Source organism: Amphiura filiformis, chromosome 1 (genome assembly GCF_039555335.1).
Source record: "Amphiura filiformis chromosome 1, Afil_fr2py, whole genome shotgun sequence".
NCBI classification, from domain to species: domain Eukaryota; kingdom Metazoa; phylum Echinodermata; class Ophiuroidea; order Amphilepidida; family Amphiuridae; genus Amphiura; species Amphiura filiformis.
The window spans coordinates 76,006,822-76,024,991 of record NC_092628.1 but is presented as its reverse complement, the minus strand read 5'-3'; the positions used below and the strand labels follow the sequence as shown (position 1 = coordinate 76,024,991).

At 36.6% G+C, this 18,170-nt stretch overlaps 1 protein-coding gene across 1 annotated transcript; it reads left to right on the top strand.

Moving 5' to 3' along the window:
* The first annotated feature begins 420 nt into the window (after nucleotides 1-420).
* LOC140168555 (uncharacterized) lies at nucleotides 421-4,669 on the top strand. The gene is made up of 5 exons (XM_072191959.1): nucleotides 421-562; nucleotides 1,854-1,943; nucleotides 2,945-3,061; nucleotides 3,816-3,868; nucleotides 4,327-4,669. The coding sequence occupies exons 1-5, from the start codon at nucleotides 421-423 to the stop codon at nucleotides 4,444-4,446; spliced, it is 522 nt and encodes a 173-aa protein (XP_072048060.1). The 3' UTR covers nucleotides 4,447-4,669.
* Nucleotides 4,670-18,170: the final 13,501 nt, after the last annotated feature.

Below are 18,170 nucleotides of genomic sequence, written 5' to 3'. Positions count from 1 at the left end.
ATAATAATAATGATAATAACACTAATAATAATAATAATAATAATAATAATAATAATAATAATAATAATAATAATAATAATAATAATAATAATAATAATAATACTATTAGGTTGCCATCGGTCAGTACAAAAATGAATTATTTGGATTAACGACCCTTCCTAATATTGACCTTTCGAAATAATGAATAGGAATCTACAATTTTAACACCAAATTCACCGAATTCAAGAAAATTTGAAACTTTAAATTGTCTTTTACCTTGCATTCAAATAAGAATATATTTTGAACAGAAAAAAAAGCTGCCCTACTCAACTTCAGAATACCGTTTTGATGTACGTTCAATTTTAACGGAAACCAGGCTTGATATTAGTGTACATAATCGGGCATAAAATATCATTATCGAACTTGCTCTTTTTTGACAGGATGTTGCATATTTACCTTTTGTTCTCGCTACTGGCTGCAAGTTTGTTGTTGATTGAAGGCGCGCCTGTGAGTGGCGATGGCGGTGAATTCATCAGTATAGTACCAGATGGAAGTGCTGACAAGTGTGGCTATCAATCATTTGGTAAGAATGGAAGGGAATTGTGGGATAGGCTTTTACGACGAGAGCTCTTAACAATTGACCTTTTTTCCTCTATCCCAAAATGCACTATTCCAGGGGGGTATGACGTAGTTCATCAACCTCATAGATCGTGTGCATCCGATGGTCTTTGCCAGGCCTTTGCAATTATTTTGTCTTAATATGGGCATACTGATTTCATTTATGCGGATTATCGTAAAGGCCATCGATGTTACTAATTATGCAATTATTGAATACACGAGTGATGCAGTTACGGAGCGATGCAGAACATCTGTGTAAGAGATTTTGTTTACGTCTTATTTTCATATCCGAAAAAAAAGTGAAACGGACGCCGACAAAATATCACTGCGTGTCCCGTCATTAGTTTTTCATCATTAATTTATGTCTATAAAATGTATACAAAGTTAGGTTTCAAAAGCAGGAAACTTTTTTTGGTGAGGACACCATGTCCATAAGGCATAGAAATGTTGTTTTTTGCCCCCGAAAGGTATTAGTGATCGCTCGCCATTCCCGGGTCGCCATTATCGTGATGATCGGGGATTCTTTTTTTGTGATGAAGGCACCAGCCGAAATGTCCGTATTCCAGAATGTGATGAACATAACTTTGTACTCCCCCGGGGAGATGATGTATTTTGCGACACTCATACCCCCTGGAATAGTGCATGATGGGAAAGAGGGAAAAAGGTCTATTGGTAAGTTTTTTAGCGGGTTCGCAGTCGGATAAGTTTAGAACTGTCAAGTTCTGACTTCTTCAGGACAAAGTACCTAAGAATGAGACATGTAGGTCGCCCCTTGCTTACTGGTGGTTCTGAAAAGAGCCGTTCGTTGAAGACTGTCTCTTGTAAACAGAGAACAAGCTAGATCTCGCCTATCTGCTGATGTAAGTGGTTTGGTGGCTCTGAAAAGAGCTGTTCACTGAAGACTGCCCCTTGTCTACAGAGAACAAAAGTTCCCGCTAAAAACATACGGAAGGGAAGTTATAAATGAAGGAGGAAAAACTTGTCATGTACTTATCAACGAAGTGTCATTATTATTTATTTCAGCTGAAATAGATTAGGCATGTGTGATTTTTACTTCTTCTGAGTATGTACGTTGTATTTATCATTATCATGTTCGTATAGCATAATTGCGATGCCATAATTTCTTGTCACTTCAGAGCTGCTCTGTATCAAGTTTTCCTCATGTGTTTCATTTAAATGATAAGAAAGACTAGTTTTGGAACACCAAGTTCCCAAATGCATAGTTAACTAATTTTATGTTATACCTTACGTTACAGGTCCTGGCCGATTTGAAATAGAATTTGATACGGTGTTGAAGCCTGTTAGTGTAGACCAGTGGGTGAACGGAACAATCAAAATCACACCAAGTAAGAAGTTAGATCAGTCTCTAGTGAGTCCAGGGTATGATGTGCAGTTGGGGTTTTTTTTCTGCCATTAGGAAAGCTGAATAATATGCATGAGCATGTTTCAATCTGTTAATCAGGATCGGTTCGTTGGTTTACACGCTCATGGTCAATCGGCTGATTTGTTGATTAAAGCCTTATATAATTTCGGTCAAATGTTAACTTGGTTATTCTTCGTCAATATTATAAAATATTATTAGTAACAACTGTCAGGAAAGTTTTTTGGTAGTTTAAGCCAAACTAATGAGGTAAAACTAATTTACTATTTTAGCCGCTTGACTGTGCTGTTCTATGGGTGATTGTAGGTCATACTATGGCTTTCTTCCAAATTTGCTCCATTGGCTGAATGCAATTAGGTGTCATTTGGGACGTGTATAAACATTACAAAAGATTACAAATATGCCAAAAAATTAGGGGGTTGAAAAAAAATCACCAAATTCATTTTTAATTAAAAAGATCGTTTCAACAATATTCGTAGTCTTCATTTGTAATTGTTAGTTTAATAAACCCCTCATAGCTTCCAGATACAGTACGCACCTAATCATGCGCGTATTTTTTTTTGGGGGGGGGGGCTTTTGGGCGCCAGCCGCCCGGGGTAAAAGCAAGGGGCGGCCAAAATAAAGGGGCGGCGGAAGAAGAAGGGGCGGCAAAAACAGGGGGGCAAACATGAAGGAGGGGCGGCAAAAAGAATTAGTAAATAAAAAAGGGCGGAAAAATTTGATAAAGCATAAAAAATGCTTTAGGGCGCTAGCGCCTGAAACGGTTTTTTTTTTTTTTTTGCTCTCACTTTTTCAAACGACCGAGAAAAAAAAATTGGGTCAACCTTTTCGGGCTTTTGAGGAAGGGGCGGCAAAATTGGATTTTCTTGGGGTTGGGGCGGCCACGGTACGCCACTGCAACTTGGAAGAGTGAGGCAAGCAACGGTACAAATACCTCAATATAAATATATTTATTTACTACTGCAGCAATGGATGTTTTTGGTGGGATGATTACGCTAGACATGAACTTCTGGCCTTATGAGCTTCGATTTCCATATTGTGATCTCAGTCACACGGAGGAAGTTTGTCCGATCAAGAAAGGTGGTAAGTATATATTATACATTATCAGGAGATTTTGAGAATTCTTATTACAGTGTTAAAAGTGGCAAGGCGGGAAAACCAATTTTGAGTTCCACCTTTTCACTGTAAAATTAATTTTTTCGGCTAAATGGAAAGCAATAATTTTCATTTTTTCAGTAAATGTTTTTTCAAACCTTTTGTTAAACTTAGGTCTGATATTTAGGTTTCTAGTTTAAGATTTTCGATTTTGACAGGCTTCAACTTGCTACAACGGAGGATGCTGTATGTATACACGAAACAGCTTGAGCAAGCAAACAGTAAATGAGGGTATTATGTAGAATACAAAAGATGAAAAGAGAAGTTGAGGCCTATAAAACAATCTTGCACTAAAAGACACAAGTTCATGCCTAACTTTAACACCAGGATTTTTTTAAAAGGTATATCCAAGTGTCATGTTTTTATCCGGCATTACCAAAAAAAATTAAATTGTTTTTTATTTGGCCTAGAAATTAATTTCAAAGCAAAAAGGTGTATTTCTGAATTATGCTGATTTCCACATGTATCGATTGACCTTTACACGACTATGCATAGAGGATGGTCACTGGCGTACTGAGTGTGGGCCTTATGTAAAATACCAATACTCGGATCTTGTTTTGAACTTTTGATCATTATGTAGAGTATCATTTCATCATCTTCTAAATTGTAACACACTGCACTACGAACAATAACTTGATTTGCTAATTTTTTTTTGCTTTAATCTTATTTTTCCTTATTATAGTTGAAATCTCACTTCCTTTTGATAAGTTCTTCTATTCGTATTTTGTAACACCGGTGAGTAGAAAAATTGTGCGTTGAAAGAAATAGTAAAGTTCACGTGTGCAACTCTTGAATATTCATTTAAACACCCGCCTCAAATAGCTTCAAATAAAAGCGGGTACAAGTAATTGTATGATAAAGGAAATACATTTCGAATATGAATATAATTTTATATTTAGAGAGGGTTAAGGCTCGGGTTGAGGTGTTGTTACAGTAATGTATTGGCTTCATAATACGCACTAACAGTCCCTATATGACGACGTTGTATGCCTGCATGAAATTGGAAGATCATGAAGGAATGGCATAGAATAGTCCCACAATTAGTACAAGTCATTTGGTGCTTTACTTGAGCGTTGTAGCACACCGGATGACAAATCCAACCATAAGTGTGCCTTGGAATTAATTTGAAAATTGAGTTCGCTACAGATACAATATTTTACAAAAAGCATCTCGTTTCGTATTTAAACCAACAGGGACATAAAATCATCAATATCGCCGCCCTTACCGAGAAGAATGAGATCACCGCCCGTGTTGGAGTAGAGTGCACCATCCAATCAGCTGTACATCCTTTCCCAAAAAAGGGTTTCCAGTAGAAACACACTGTCGGCTTAGATATTAAATCCTGAAGATATTGGGGACCGTTCACAAACACTTGTTGGGGGGGGGGGGCTGATGCAAAAAAAATCATCGCGAAAAATTTCATTAGGGCCCCCTTTTCAGATCTTAAATATTTCAGCCACCCCTTTTTATGACATGAAAATTATGGGTCAACCCCATAGAAAAGCATATAAACTCAATTTTCCCAGTGGACACATTTTTCAGAGCCCCCCTTAGGAGGGTCAAAACTTTTAAGGGCCCCCTTTTTTGCATCAGCCCTCCCCCTAACAAGCGTTTGTGAAAAAATACCCGAATTTAAAAGTTGCAGCTATCTGTCTTGATTTGAAGTCAGCGCGAAGATAATGGAGGGTTTTATGTGCCACAATGTTTGCGTAATAACCATTGATCGCTGTAAACTGCAACTTTTAAATCAAGTTCTGGTGTTTTTCTTTAAAAGCACTACTGTGTTGTTAATACTGAACGAAATTTGACAAATTGGGTATCTAAATGTGCGTAAACAATGATCCTTCTTTCTATGTAGAAATATTGTGGAAACAATTGCTAGTTAATAAAGCTATAGGGGTATTTATAGCAGCTGCGTTACTTTTTGTGCAGACTTTATGAATTTAGGGCAGCAATGTGTTTGCAAAGTTGAATAATTGGAATCGGACAACTTGGAGTAATAGTGAAGGGGTTCTATGTATATTCGACCACTGATAGAAGGAGATGGAGTCATCCCGAATAAAGGATAATTGGTCTTCGCCGTCATGCTGATAGGACTGATTCAATAAGCTTTAAAGTTAATTCATTTATTTAATTCCATATAAACAAATATTTAACAATATCAAGGAATATAACAATTAAAATAAAATACAAAAGACAAAAAAGTACGTATGGCGGAAAAGGTAGGAAGGTCAATATGGCATGAGAATTGCCTTTCCCTGACGAAAAAAGATGTTATGAAACCGCCAAACATAAATAACAAAGACTAACAGACATGTCACATGACGGTGGGTTCTGACAGCATATCAGACACACCGAATTGCATTCTGAATACGAGAATTATTTGATATAAGGAATATCCTTCTGATATCAAATAATTTAGATTGTTTTGAAATTTGCGATATCATACAAATTTTATGGCTAATTATATTTTTGATATTTAACACTCCTCGAAGTAAACTAATTTATATATGGCTTCCCATCATTTGAAACTTTTGACCTTTCGTTTTGAAGATATATATATATATATTTCCCCCAAAAGACTTAAAATTATTAGGTCTTTTTAGGAATAAAATGTATATCTTCAATAAAAAATGTCAAAAATATCAATTTTTAATAATTTGGTATCAAATTTGTATTATATCACGAATTTCAAAAAATCAAAATTATTTGATATCAGAAGGATATTCCTCGTATTCAGAATGCAATGTCATGTGCCTGATGCCCTCTCATGTCCCACAAACATACTGTTCAAACGTTGCTATCCAATCCCTTTAAAAGGATGGAATTAAATCTCTACTTTTCGTGATGAAAACATGAATTTTCACTGAGGGGATCAAAACGGCAATGTTCTCCCGCCCGCTTGCACCCGTTCATTCGCCCGTATCGCGGGCCGTATCGTTGGCCATGTCTATCAGATTTCGAGTGGGCCCGGTCAAGTGGGATTTTGCTTGGTCGACCGGGCTAAATCCACACGACCGAGCATCTTAACTAATCACGCTATGAGTCCACTCGGTCTTACTGTTTTCCATTCGGCCACGATTATCAACTCGGTGAATTTCCATGCGACCGGACTTTTGACCCGCCCACAGAGTGTGGAGGTTGTGAAAGAGCCACGTGGAAAGAGCATGATAATTTTGTTGGCTATCTGATATAACCCGTAATAGCCACGCTATATGTTTACAAGGGTATTCACAACTCTACAGCAATAAATAAATATATATTTGGAATATATTTGCGTGATTACCCATTGTATGCTATTTGTATTATTTGTATTATTATTATTGTATTGTATTGTATTGTATTATAAAAGGCATCGCAGAACTAAATTTCTAAATACTGTTACTTTATTAATTGGATATTGTTATTTTAAAATTATATAGACACATCGAGTGCAACACATGGATGGATAAAATTACCGGGTGCTGCAAGCTGAGGCCTATTCATATAATTTGAACCAAATAATTATTCCATGTATATACCCTTTTCCACGTATACACAGCTCAAAAATACTAACATGACTGAATAACTATAAGACTGTAAGATAGTAGAGCATGTACAGGTCAGGCAATGCAGCAACTTCATTTGCCATCATATCATCTTAAGGGATCTAGAATGAGCGTTTTGAGCGTTTCGACAGTATTTTTTGTGGGACATGAGAGCACATCAGACATATCGAATTGCATTCTGAATACGAAGAATGTCTTTCTGATATCAAATAATTTTCATTTTTGAAATTCACGATATAATACAAATTTTATGACAAATTATTAAAATTTGATATTTTTCACATTTTGATATATAACAGTCCTCGAAGTAAATTTGATAAATTTAATGATATAGTCTTAAAGTGTATGTAGCTGGGAGGAAAATCAATTGAAAATTTTGACATTTCATATTGAAGATATGGATTTTTTTCCCAAAAAGACCTAATTTTTTTTTGGTGTTTTTCATCCCACCTACATACACTTTAAGTATAAATCATCAGATTTATAAAGTTTACTTCGAGTACTGTTAAATATCAAAAATATCAATTTTTAATCATTTGCCATAAAATGTGCATTACATTCCGAATTTCAAAAAATCAAAATTATTTGATATCAGAAGGACATTCTTCGTATTGAAAATGCTATTCGATATGTCTGATGTGCTCTAATGTCCCACGATAAATACTGTCCAAACGTTCATACCCCAGCCCTTAAATTGCGTGTAATTTTCCGGGGTAATTTTCCGTGATACTAGGCGTGGCCTTCAAAACTGGTATGCCCACCTAGCAAATACGATAAAGGGCCGGTTTCTTGGTTATAGGCCACTCAGCCCATTGGGCGTATGATCAGTCATGTGCCAATCAGTTTAGTAACTTTACTTTTTCTTCTTAAATTTGTTGAACTTTTAAAAGAAAGTCATATATTTAATTTCACACATTTAGTGTTAGTTATATTTATTATGTATACATTAAGGGGGAAATCCATAAAAATACTATCCATTGAGGTGCCCCCCCCCCGTAGCCCCGTTTGAAGTCTGAGAGGCTTTGTCTCTAGACAAGCTTCGAGAACTGGCCCATGAGTGTACTGCAGGTATGAATTCGGTACGAGTGGGTGTATGTAGCCAATCAGATTGTTTTTCCCGGTCGACGTCGCGTGTACATTATAAAAGGTGCTGTAAACTTGAGCTAACGAGCGGGATTCAGATGCCTATCTTAAATATTATTTTTAAGTAATATAATTTATGTATGAGTGATGTAAAACAAAATATTAACTGTCTTAAATTCGTGTAATGGTCGAAATAAAATAACTCGGTGAAAGATGTATTGTTCTATTCTATTCTAATGGAACAATCCATCTTTCACCTCGTGATTATATTTCGACCATCACACTCATAGACAGTTAATATTTGTATACTATCACACTCATAGGCATGTAATATTTGTATATACTATTACATTGACTTGTATTCATCCTTATGATTGGCATAACGTAAAAAAGGTTAGGAATTTAAAACAATATTCGTATGCATTTATACATGGATTTTATCAGTTATTCTTTAAGGGGATGATAACGTACTTAAGGGATCTAAAATGAGCGTTTATTGTGTTTCGACAGTATTTTTTGTAGGACATGAGAGCACCTCAGACCTATCGAATTGCATTCTGAATACGAAGCATGTCTTTCTGATATCAAATAATTTTCATTTTTTGAAAATTACAATATAATACAAATTTTATGACAAATTATAAAAATTTGATATTTTTCAAATTTTGATATATAACAGTCCTCGAAGTAAATTATATAAATCTAATGATATATTCTTAAAGTGTATGTAGCAGGAAGGAAAAGCCGACGGTCAATTGAAAATTTTGACCTTTCATATTGAAGATATGGATTTTTTCCCAAAAAGACCTAATTTTTTTTGTGTGTTTTGGGGAAAAAAATCCATATCTTCAATACGAAAGGTCACAATTTTCAATTGATCGTCGGATTTTCATCCCACCTACATACACTTTAAGTATAAATCATCAGATTTATAAAGTTTACTTCAAGTACTGTTAAATATCAAAAATATCAATTTTAATGATTTGCCATAAAATGTGTATTAAATTGCGAATTTCAAAAATCTAAATTATTTGATATCAGAATGACATTCTTCGTATTCAGAATGCAATTCGATATGTCTGATGTGCTCTAATGTCCCAAAATAAATACTGTCCAAACGTTCATACCCCAGCCCTTAACGTACGTGACACTTCTCAGAAAAGGGGCACTTCTTGATCCATAGCCTCATACCCCCAACCTACTCAAACAAGCGGACACAGTGGCTGGCATATGAGGCACTGCAAATCACAAATTAATATTTTTGAAATATATAAGGATTTGTCGTAGATATCTATTGAACCTTACACTGGAAAGATGGTGCTAAAATACCGAAATACCCCTTTAAGGGGGTACTACACCCATGGCCAATTTTGTGCCTATTTTTTTTTTTTTTTCTCAAAATTATAGCACATTGGTGACAAGTAAGACATAGGGGCAAGGACTACAACTACTGTACTGAAATTTCAGCAACTCAAAGCAAGTAGTTATTGATTTATTGATCAAATATTGGTTTTCCCTCATTTTTGACTGTAACTCCACAACTGTTGTCTGTGCTGAAATAAAATTTCAAGTGCAGTAGTTGTAGTCCTTGCCCTATAATATACATATCTTACTTGTCCCCAATGCGCTATAATTTTGAGAAAAAATGCAAAAATAGGCACAAAATTGGGCAGGGGTGTAGTACCCCTTAATGTAATGATAAGATATTTCAATCTTAACCCTTTGTGACAAAAAAGAGCTTTCCGACTTAAGAAGTAATTTTTACCAGAGTACATGTTTTGTTAACCCTTTTTTGTTGTCTTGGCTGCTTTTGCATAAATCATAATGTATAATGTCTTCATCCAATCAAGCAGTCCAATCAAAAATGGTCATTGAGTCAAATAATATTTTATACTTCCCAGCAAACACAAAAACGTTTTAAAAACGTTTTAAATAAGTTATATTTTGGCTTTTGGTTTAGATAAAAACGTTTTAATAACATTAAAATGTCGGGTTATATAAAGGTCATCAAAACGTTTTAAAACGTTTGGTATGAAAACACACTACAACAATATTTTTAAAATGTTTTCAAAATGTTAATGTAAACTATTTTTGCAAACGTTTTTTCCAAATGTTCTTAAAATGTATTTTTCAAAACGTTTGAATAACATTTAAATGTCGGGTTATATAAAAGTCATGCAAACGTTTTTAAAACGTTATTGCAAATATTTTGGGCAAACATTTTTAGCAAAATATTTGTTCAACCCCAAAATAACATTCTGTTTAGAATGTTTTGTATCAAGTTTTCAAAAATGTTTTTGGAATGTTATAAAAACATTTGTATACCCTTTATATAACCCAACATTTAAATGTTTTCTGTAAAACATTTTGTGTTTGCTGAGCAGTTGATTATCAAAAATGTTTTTAATGTTATGAAAACGTTTTATACCCTTAATATACCCTTTATATAACCCGACATTTAAACGTTTTCTGACAACCTTTTATAACCTTTTGCGAATGATGTCGAAAACGTTTTGTGTTTGCTGGGTTAGGAACACAGATTGCAAGTATAATAGTCTCTTTTAATAGTCTATCATTAGGCCCATGAAAGTTAATTCCGAGTTTATCGTCACTTTTTTTCCAGGTTGGTGAGGTGACTTTTCATTTTTCATTATTTCAGCAGATTTCATTATTGACCTAAAATGCGTGTTGATTTAAAGCCAAACTCATACATGTAATTTATAAACATGTTTTTTATATGGGTAGAGGAAAGCATGTGAGTATGATATGATTTGATAACAAAAGTCCTCTTATAGATAAGCAGCTAACTCAAAAATATTAGAACATAACAATCCTCCACGGCACGAGCATATTTCCATCCCCCTATCTTTAACTATCACCGAAAGCATGGAAAGAAACATCTGCAAATTATTCTATCTGCTTTACAGCTTTACAACATGTGTTTTGTTATTCGTAGCCGTGTGAAAGTACCGCATGGTGATATTTTTAATGATTTTTAAATATTTATATTTACACATTTTTAGTGAATTTAGATGAGCGAGTATACTTTATTCCTGTGTAACATAATATTAAAATAATTAATTCATTCTAAAGGTTGAATTTTACGTAAACAGGTAAATGATAAATAAGTTAGAATTCTTACCTGGCTATTTTGTAGAAATACAGACTTGACATTTAATATGGAATATGGAAAATTCAAAGACTTGTCCGGAAGGGGTCTGCATAAACCGCACGGGCTAAACATTAATTTGGGGTGTGTCGGGAGATGGTGTAAAATAATTGTTTGACAGAAAATGTGCTTTTCATTGGTTTACATTATGGCGCTCATAATGTAGTGAATTAGCCTAAAATGGCGGAATTAAGGAGATTGAATTTGATTTTGTGGGGTAAAATTTTGAATTTGAGCAAGATTATTCTGATATTATCAAATTCATTGAGGTTTGAGGCGATATTTACTGAACCTAAATACCAATAAGTGTTCGTCAGAACTGAAATGCACTTGTAATCTACCAGTTTTGAAAGTGGGAGGAGCTTTAAAAAATATTGCTCTTAAAAGTGGTACGCACTCAGAAAGTTTGAATGGTCCCGTGGGGCCAAATGTTATAAACTTACTGTACACAAAGAAACAGCGTGCGTTCATTGGACAACCAGAAATCCGCGCAGTTGTTTTTATACCGTAAGTTCATAACATTTGACCACAAGGGGGCCACAAGGGGGCCATTCAAACTTCTGAGTACGTACCACTTTTAAGAGCCCTATTTTTAAGCTCCTCCCACACAGCGTCATCGCCCGATATCTTCATGGCAGAAATCGCCATGGTAGGTTGAATCCACCGCCACGCATGGCCATTTTGTATCGACCTGTTTAATAGTTTTGAGTCGCATAATGGGCCGAAGGACATCTGACTAAGGCTACTGACAATAGCCCCGATTAGGCCGGTGACTGACCTCGCTGTGTGTGAGTCGAGCATGGTACGCCATAGGTCATATGCTTTTAGACTACCTCCACGATTGGCCTATACACTGCGCTATATAATTCGGCACATATAAATCAGAATTATTGTCCGTTTTTGACTCAAGACGCAAGCTTCTTTCTCAAGACGCAAGCTAACGACTATCATATCTGTTCAAAATATATATTCAAGTGCAAGGAACCATATCTGGTTTCTTTATACGAAATCATTTACGGGAGATATTCATCATTTTCTACCCCGGTATCCAAAGATTTTCGTCTCATATCAAACTCCTGCATAGGACATTCACGTGTATCGATCTCGGGTATTGACAAAGTAATTATTATAATAGCCAGGCGATGTCGGTGTGTCCCATGTTCAAAAAATTGGTGCAATACAAATGTATTTCAGCTGTGATGAATGCCAATTGCTTACGAAGTTTAAGAAATATCACCTCAAACCCCTATAAATTTGATAATAACAGCACAATGTTGCATAAAGTCCGAAATTGTGTCCCCCACAAAGCTCAAATTCAGCCTCCATAAATCCGCCATTTTAGGCAAAATCATGTAGACTTTATATGGAAAGCACATTTTCTTTCAAACAACTATTTTACACCATCTCCCGACACATCCCAATTAATATTTTGCCCGTGCGGTTTATAGAGACTCCTTCCAGACCAGTCTTGGAAAATTTTCGAAAAAATATTCCATATTTAATGTCAAATCTGTAATTCATCAAGTACACGCCAGTCGTGACAAGCTTTGGTGCCAGTTAATAAACAAGCTTCAGGTTCTCGTAAAGAAAGTTCACGATACACAAGACGAACCGACACTGACAAACGGTAGCCGGCCACCGAACTCGGGTAATTCCCAATGTTTGCAAAATGGAAATAAATGCGACGAAGAAATTTTCACGAAAGGTAGGGACTAGAAAAGTTCGAAAAGAGCCTGGTTTTGCTTCCAAGTTATGAATGTATATGTTTTACAAACAAAAATATATGTTTCCAATTGCTAAAACTGGTGAAAACACTGATACTTTGAAAATAATGAATTATTTTGGCATTTTTGAAAATTTGACGCGGGTATTTTTGGTTTCCAAAAAGTGACGCGGGTGGGGGAATCGGAATCGACTTTCACGCGCCTTATAGTACATGATTCAAAGAGCAGAAGGCAGGAAAAATATCACATCATTTGCTCTATCCAAGTTAGGGAGCGATCGTTATTTATGGCAGGGAAATGGGTAAATTTAGGGCGGAACACGAAATTTTTTTGTGGTCTTGAGGGGGGAACCTGAAATTTTTAGTTGAACCAGGAGGGGGGATTGTTAAATTTTAAATGGAGAAAATTGGGAAAAACAAGGGGGAACGCGAAAATTTTGAGCAGACGCGAGGGGGGAACGCGAAATTTTTTGTCTATATTTTTGCCAAAACACCCATTCCCCCCCTGCCGTAAATAACGATCGGTCCCTTACTTTTTGCAGATAAATCCGAATTGGGAAATTTTGCCCGGGGGCACTTAACTTTAGAAGTGACGGTATGTGGCTGTCAATCGGCCCCCTCTTTTGAAGTCGACTATACCCGATGACCCCCTTTTTTAAAAGTCATACCCGATGACCCCCCTTTTTTTTAAGGTGCAGCTACCCAATGACCCCCTTTTTTGTTGCGGCTACCTAATGACCCCTTTTTTCTAGAATCAAAAAGTCACAAAAGTTTTCTGAAGTTGAGTTTTCCCCCAAGGAAATTTTGCAGATAAATTCGCGCTGGATGTCACAAATTCCGTCAACCCAAGAAGCTAAAGACGGACCAATATGGCCGCAATCCTGATTGCCACCACCATCATCCGGTTGGCCATTTGCCCAGTTGGTATAATTGGTGGATGTGCCATCTGACCATTCATATGTGCCCTCTACAGCAATGTCATTGAAACCAATCCAAGTCTGAGGAGAAACATGAAGCAACTTTAGAAAACGGTCACTACACCAACCATAATCCGAAACTTATAATCTCTTAGTACTAACACTAATCCTTTCTTATACTTTAATCCTACTCGACCTTGTGATAAATCCTAACCCTATTTCTCATATCAAAACCATTAATGATAATTTTATCCTTCACTTTTAAGTGATTCTTAATTTTCTATTATTATTTTAGCTTCTTATCAGGGATCAGGCGGAGATAGTATGTTAAATGGCTTGGATGGTTTCATCATTAATTAATTTTTGAGTTTTAGTCAGTTTATAGTTTTTTTAATGAAATTAGCAGGTTTTCTGGCAAAGATGGCAAATATCAACAATATCAATATTTGCGATGTTCGTTAAATTCAATTTGCATGACTAATCCAAATCATAAAAATAAATAATGCAGTCATTTTTATAATGCTTCTCAGGGTTTTCTTTAAGCATTTTGCTGAAGGGGTATTTTCAAATTGTTTTGACCCTTTCAATTGTGAATTTTTCCTCTGAAGGAGTCAAAAACATTGCCCAAGGGGTATTTTTATAATATTTTTTTGAAGACATTTTTAACAATATGTTTGTTTTTGGAGCCATAGGCGTAGATCGGGGGGCAATCTCCCCAATATTTTGCCAGGGGATGGTCCATACAATTATCCCCCAATGTTGACGCCTGTATGTGGGTTTCTGACCAAATTAACCTCATATTTGGTAATTTTAGCCCAAAAAGTGCACATTTTTGCGCGCTTAGCACGAATTTATTCCACTTTTGCACCATATTTCAACAATGGCAAAATTGTTTGTACCATAAACTTATTCTTTCGCCAAAAGGTGCTGGATTCACTATACTTCAAGACATTTTTTCACCCCCCCCCCCAAGTCAAAAAGAAATCTACGTCACTGTTTGGAGCAGTGGCGGATCTAGAGCAGTCAGAAGGGTGGGGGCAATTTTAAAAGAAAATAATACTATTTAAAAATGTCCCCTGAGAAGTAAGAAACTATTGCAAAATGAAGACCTAATTGAAGCAATTTGGTGGATCATTTTGGCACTATTAATGTGTAGAATTTTAGTTTAAAAAAGCCGAACATTTGTGAAATGAGCAGTCCATGGACATGATGGAGCCTTCGGACGGCAAGTTTTCCCTATTATAGTAGGCCTATATAAATTGTGTTAAACATTATTGGCAAATGTCGAAAGCAGAAGTGAAAGTGGCCATTTGTTTATCAACTACGCAGGGTGATGTTCCCCTCAGAACTGGCAAAATGAAGACCTAATTGAAGCGATTTTGTGGACCATTTTGGCACTATTACTGTGTAAAATTTAAGTTGAAAAACCGAAAATTGTGAAATGACGGTCCATGAAGCCTTTCTTTGTCACGTTTTTCATATTAGGCTTATAAATTGTGTTAAAAATAGGGCCTAAATTGACAAATGTCGAAAGCAGAAGCGAAAATGGTCACTTGTTTATCCACTACGCATGGGGGTGTCTGAGGTGGATGTTCACCCCTGAGAGGGAAAATTTTGCAAAATTTAAGTCCAATTGAAGACATTTGGTGCACCATTTAAACAGAAAAAAGGACCCGAACCCAATTTGCAAGATTTCAAACTGACACATTTTAGAGACTCGCAATCACTAAAACATGCATGGATTAATGCTGACAAAATGTGATGGGCCCTACATATCGGGAGTAGGTCCTAAATGCCAAAAGCCGAGAATAAATGCACAATATCGGGTGTTTCTCTATTCAAATCTTGCAATATCTGAACGCGTACGTTTTCTAGATTTTTTACGCGTTGGACTTTGGGACTTTGGATTTGAAGGAGTCAGCAAAGTGCCTGAACGCGTAAATACGCGTGTTTTGTGCGTTAAAGAAAACCCTGATGCTTCTTATATATAATTCAACGGATATCAAAGCTATTTGATAGCAGTCAAATTATCTCAATCGATAAGGCGTTCGACTGTGGTGCGAGAGGTTGCGGGTTCGAACCCTGGCGGTGCCTAGTCGGTGCCTAGTATACTCTCGTGGAAAATTGAGCTAGCTTGAAATTCCCCATGGACAAGGAACTTACTACTAATTGTCTCGTTGTAACCCGTACGAAACTCGGGGAGCTGATTCTGGTTGCGAAGGTTATTTGTGGAATGTCTAGGGTGTGCGCTCTTGTAGCAGCAGCAAAGTCCCTGATTTGTTGTTTAATGGTTTATGGAATGATGTGGGCCGTAGTGGTCAGCGACAACCTGTAAAGTGTGCTGAGGCTTGTGGATCAACGTATAGGTGTTGTGCCTGTGCGTAGCGCACTCTAAATCACTGCGCTTTCTGCGCTTTCTTATTTACATTAACGCTGCCAATAGGATATATCACATTCTTATTCAATGGGTGCGTCTTGTAAAGAATTCACGCAATTTGATTGGTTTTCTAGTGTATAATATCTCACAATAGTTGATAGTGATATTAGTCAGGGCGCGCGCCGCCACGCAACAGCGGCACGCTTGTTGCTCCTCAATGATCGCGCGATAATGCGTTCGCGTAATACACGTGCGAGAACTAAGAACGCGATTCGGCGGCTTAGATGTTCGTGATGGTTTCGTTCATTTAAAACAACGGGGATGTCCTCACAAAAGTAACTTAATTTTTTTCTGAAAAAAGGCAGTTTTTCTCGCAAAAATTACATTAAAACTGAATAAGAATGAGAATAAATGATAGGATTTCGTCTTTTGCCTATCAATATCGTGTCATAATGGATGGGCTGGCCAATATTTTTATCTGCGCCGGCATCCACTACTCAAAATATTGGCCAGCCCATCCATTATGACACGATCTTGGATAGGCAAAAGACGAAATCCTATCATTTATTCTCTAATCATTTGACAGACAACAATATCGGCACCGGTATGACGACAACCCTGGCGGAAATTCGTTGCCACAGCTGCACGTGCTGGTGTTAAAATCAAGCAATCGCCAGAGCTAAACATGTGACAGTATACCGCATTATATTTGTATGATAGTTGCAAAAATGCATGCACATTCAATTTAGATTCTCCCTTGGCTTCACCCCTCCCATCTTTCAATGTTGGGAGACTGAAATGTAGAAATGATGACCATTTTGTCCAAATCAACATTGCAATAGGGGGCGGGGGAAGGATGTTGGCCAATTAATGCTTTAGTGTGGCAACATTTTCCGCCAAGGTTGTAGCCCCTCCCTCCTAAACAGCTCCCCATTATACACCTGGGTGGAGTGGGACCAACGAAGTGGTTTTTTTTAAACCGTTGGTCCTAATGGTGTTATAACCCACAATCAGACGGTCATGTGTGGAACTCACTAACCATCGATTATCTTACCCCGAGATGATGTCCCTGCTCTTCGCCCACTAGCGCATGCAAGATGTTATTTTCCAATGCAGAGTGTATACTAGCAAGATCAGCTCGAAGATAGCGACACGCTTCAAGGGCATCTCTCCAAAGCATGCGGGTGGTGTAATGGCGGTAACAGAATCCATTGTAGCCCAGCCAATACTTTGGGCAGCAGCTTTTGCAATTATCTGTCGACGTAACGACGACGAAGACGCTGACGCACAGAATCAAAATAGCAGTTTTAACGCGAAACATGTTGTATGCACAGTATGTTGTCTTTGCACTCTAATCAAATCTCGAGAAAAAAGATTGTGCACAAAGTGACGTGAAATCAACAGGGCAAATTATATTATACTTTTAAAATGTTAACTGTCTATTATAATATGAGTGCATGCTTACTGGTTAAAATATAATCACGAGGTGAAAGATGGAATATTCCATTTCACGAGCCGGTCATACATAAATTCTATAATATAATTAAAAATTATTTTTTTTATACTCATTTGTAAACACAGCATAATAATATCAAGTTCTGCCGTTGCATAATGAATATTTCCAATAATTTGCCCACAACTAAAACAGCGCACGCGCAGAAGGCGGGAAGGTTATAACGTATTGCTTTAACTATAAAGCTGAATTTATACTCAATCGCCGAGCGATTGCGATTAAACGCTTTTGAAAAGCGATGGGCAATCGCCGAATTTTGCGATGCATCGCTCGTCGCTTTGCGTTTATACTTATCACGGCGATAGCGATTGCAGACGACAATTAAAATATTCTAAATGCCACAAAATACATTTTTAAAACATCAGTTGCTGTCAATAATTATTGCTTTGAATTAATTCATCACCAAAAATTAATAATCGAGAAAGGTAAATTAATTAGCAAAATAATAGAACCAGATGGTTGTATATGATTGGTTGACGCATTATCGCAGAGAAGTTGAGATTTCTTCAACTTGCAAAAGCGACGTCGTTTTTGCCTCAGCGATTTGAATCGATTGATCGGCTTGACGCTCTGGAAATGTAAGTAAACATTGAGCATGCGTGAAAATCGCTTTTCTGCAAAAGCGATCGAGTATAAATTCAGCTTAAGCGTCGTTGTGAAAAGTAGGACGGCCTTGTTGATGTTAAAAATAATTAAATATTAGACTT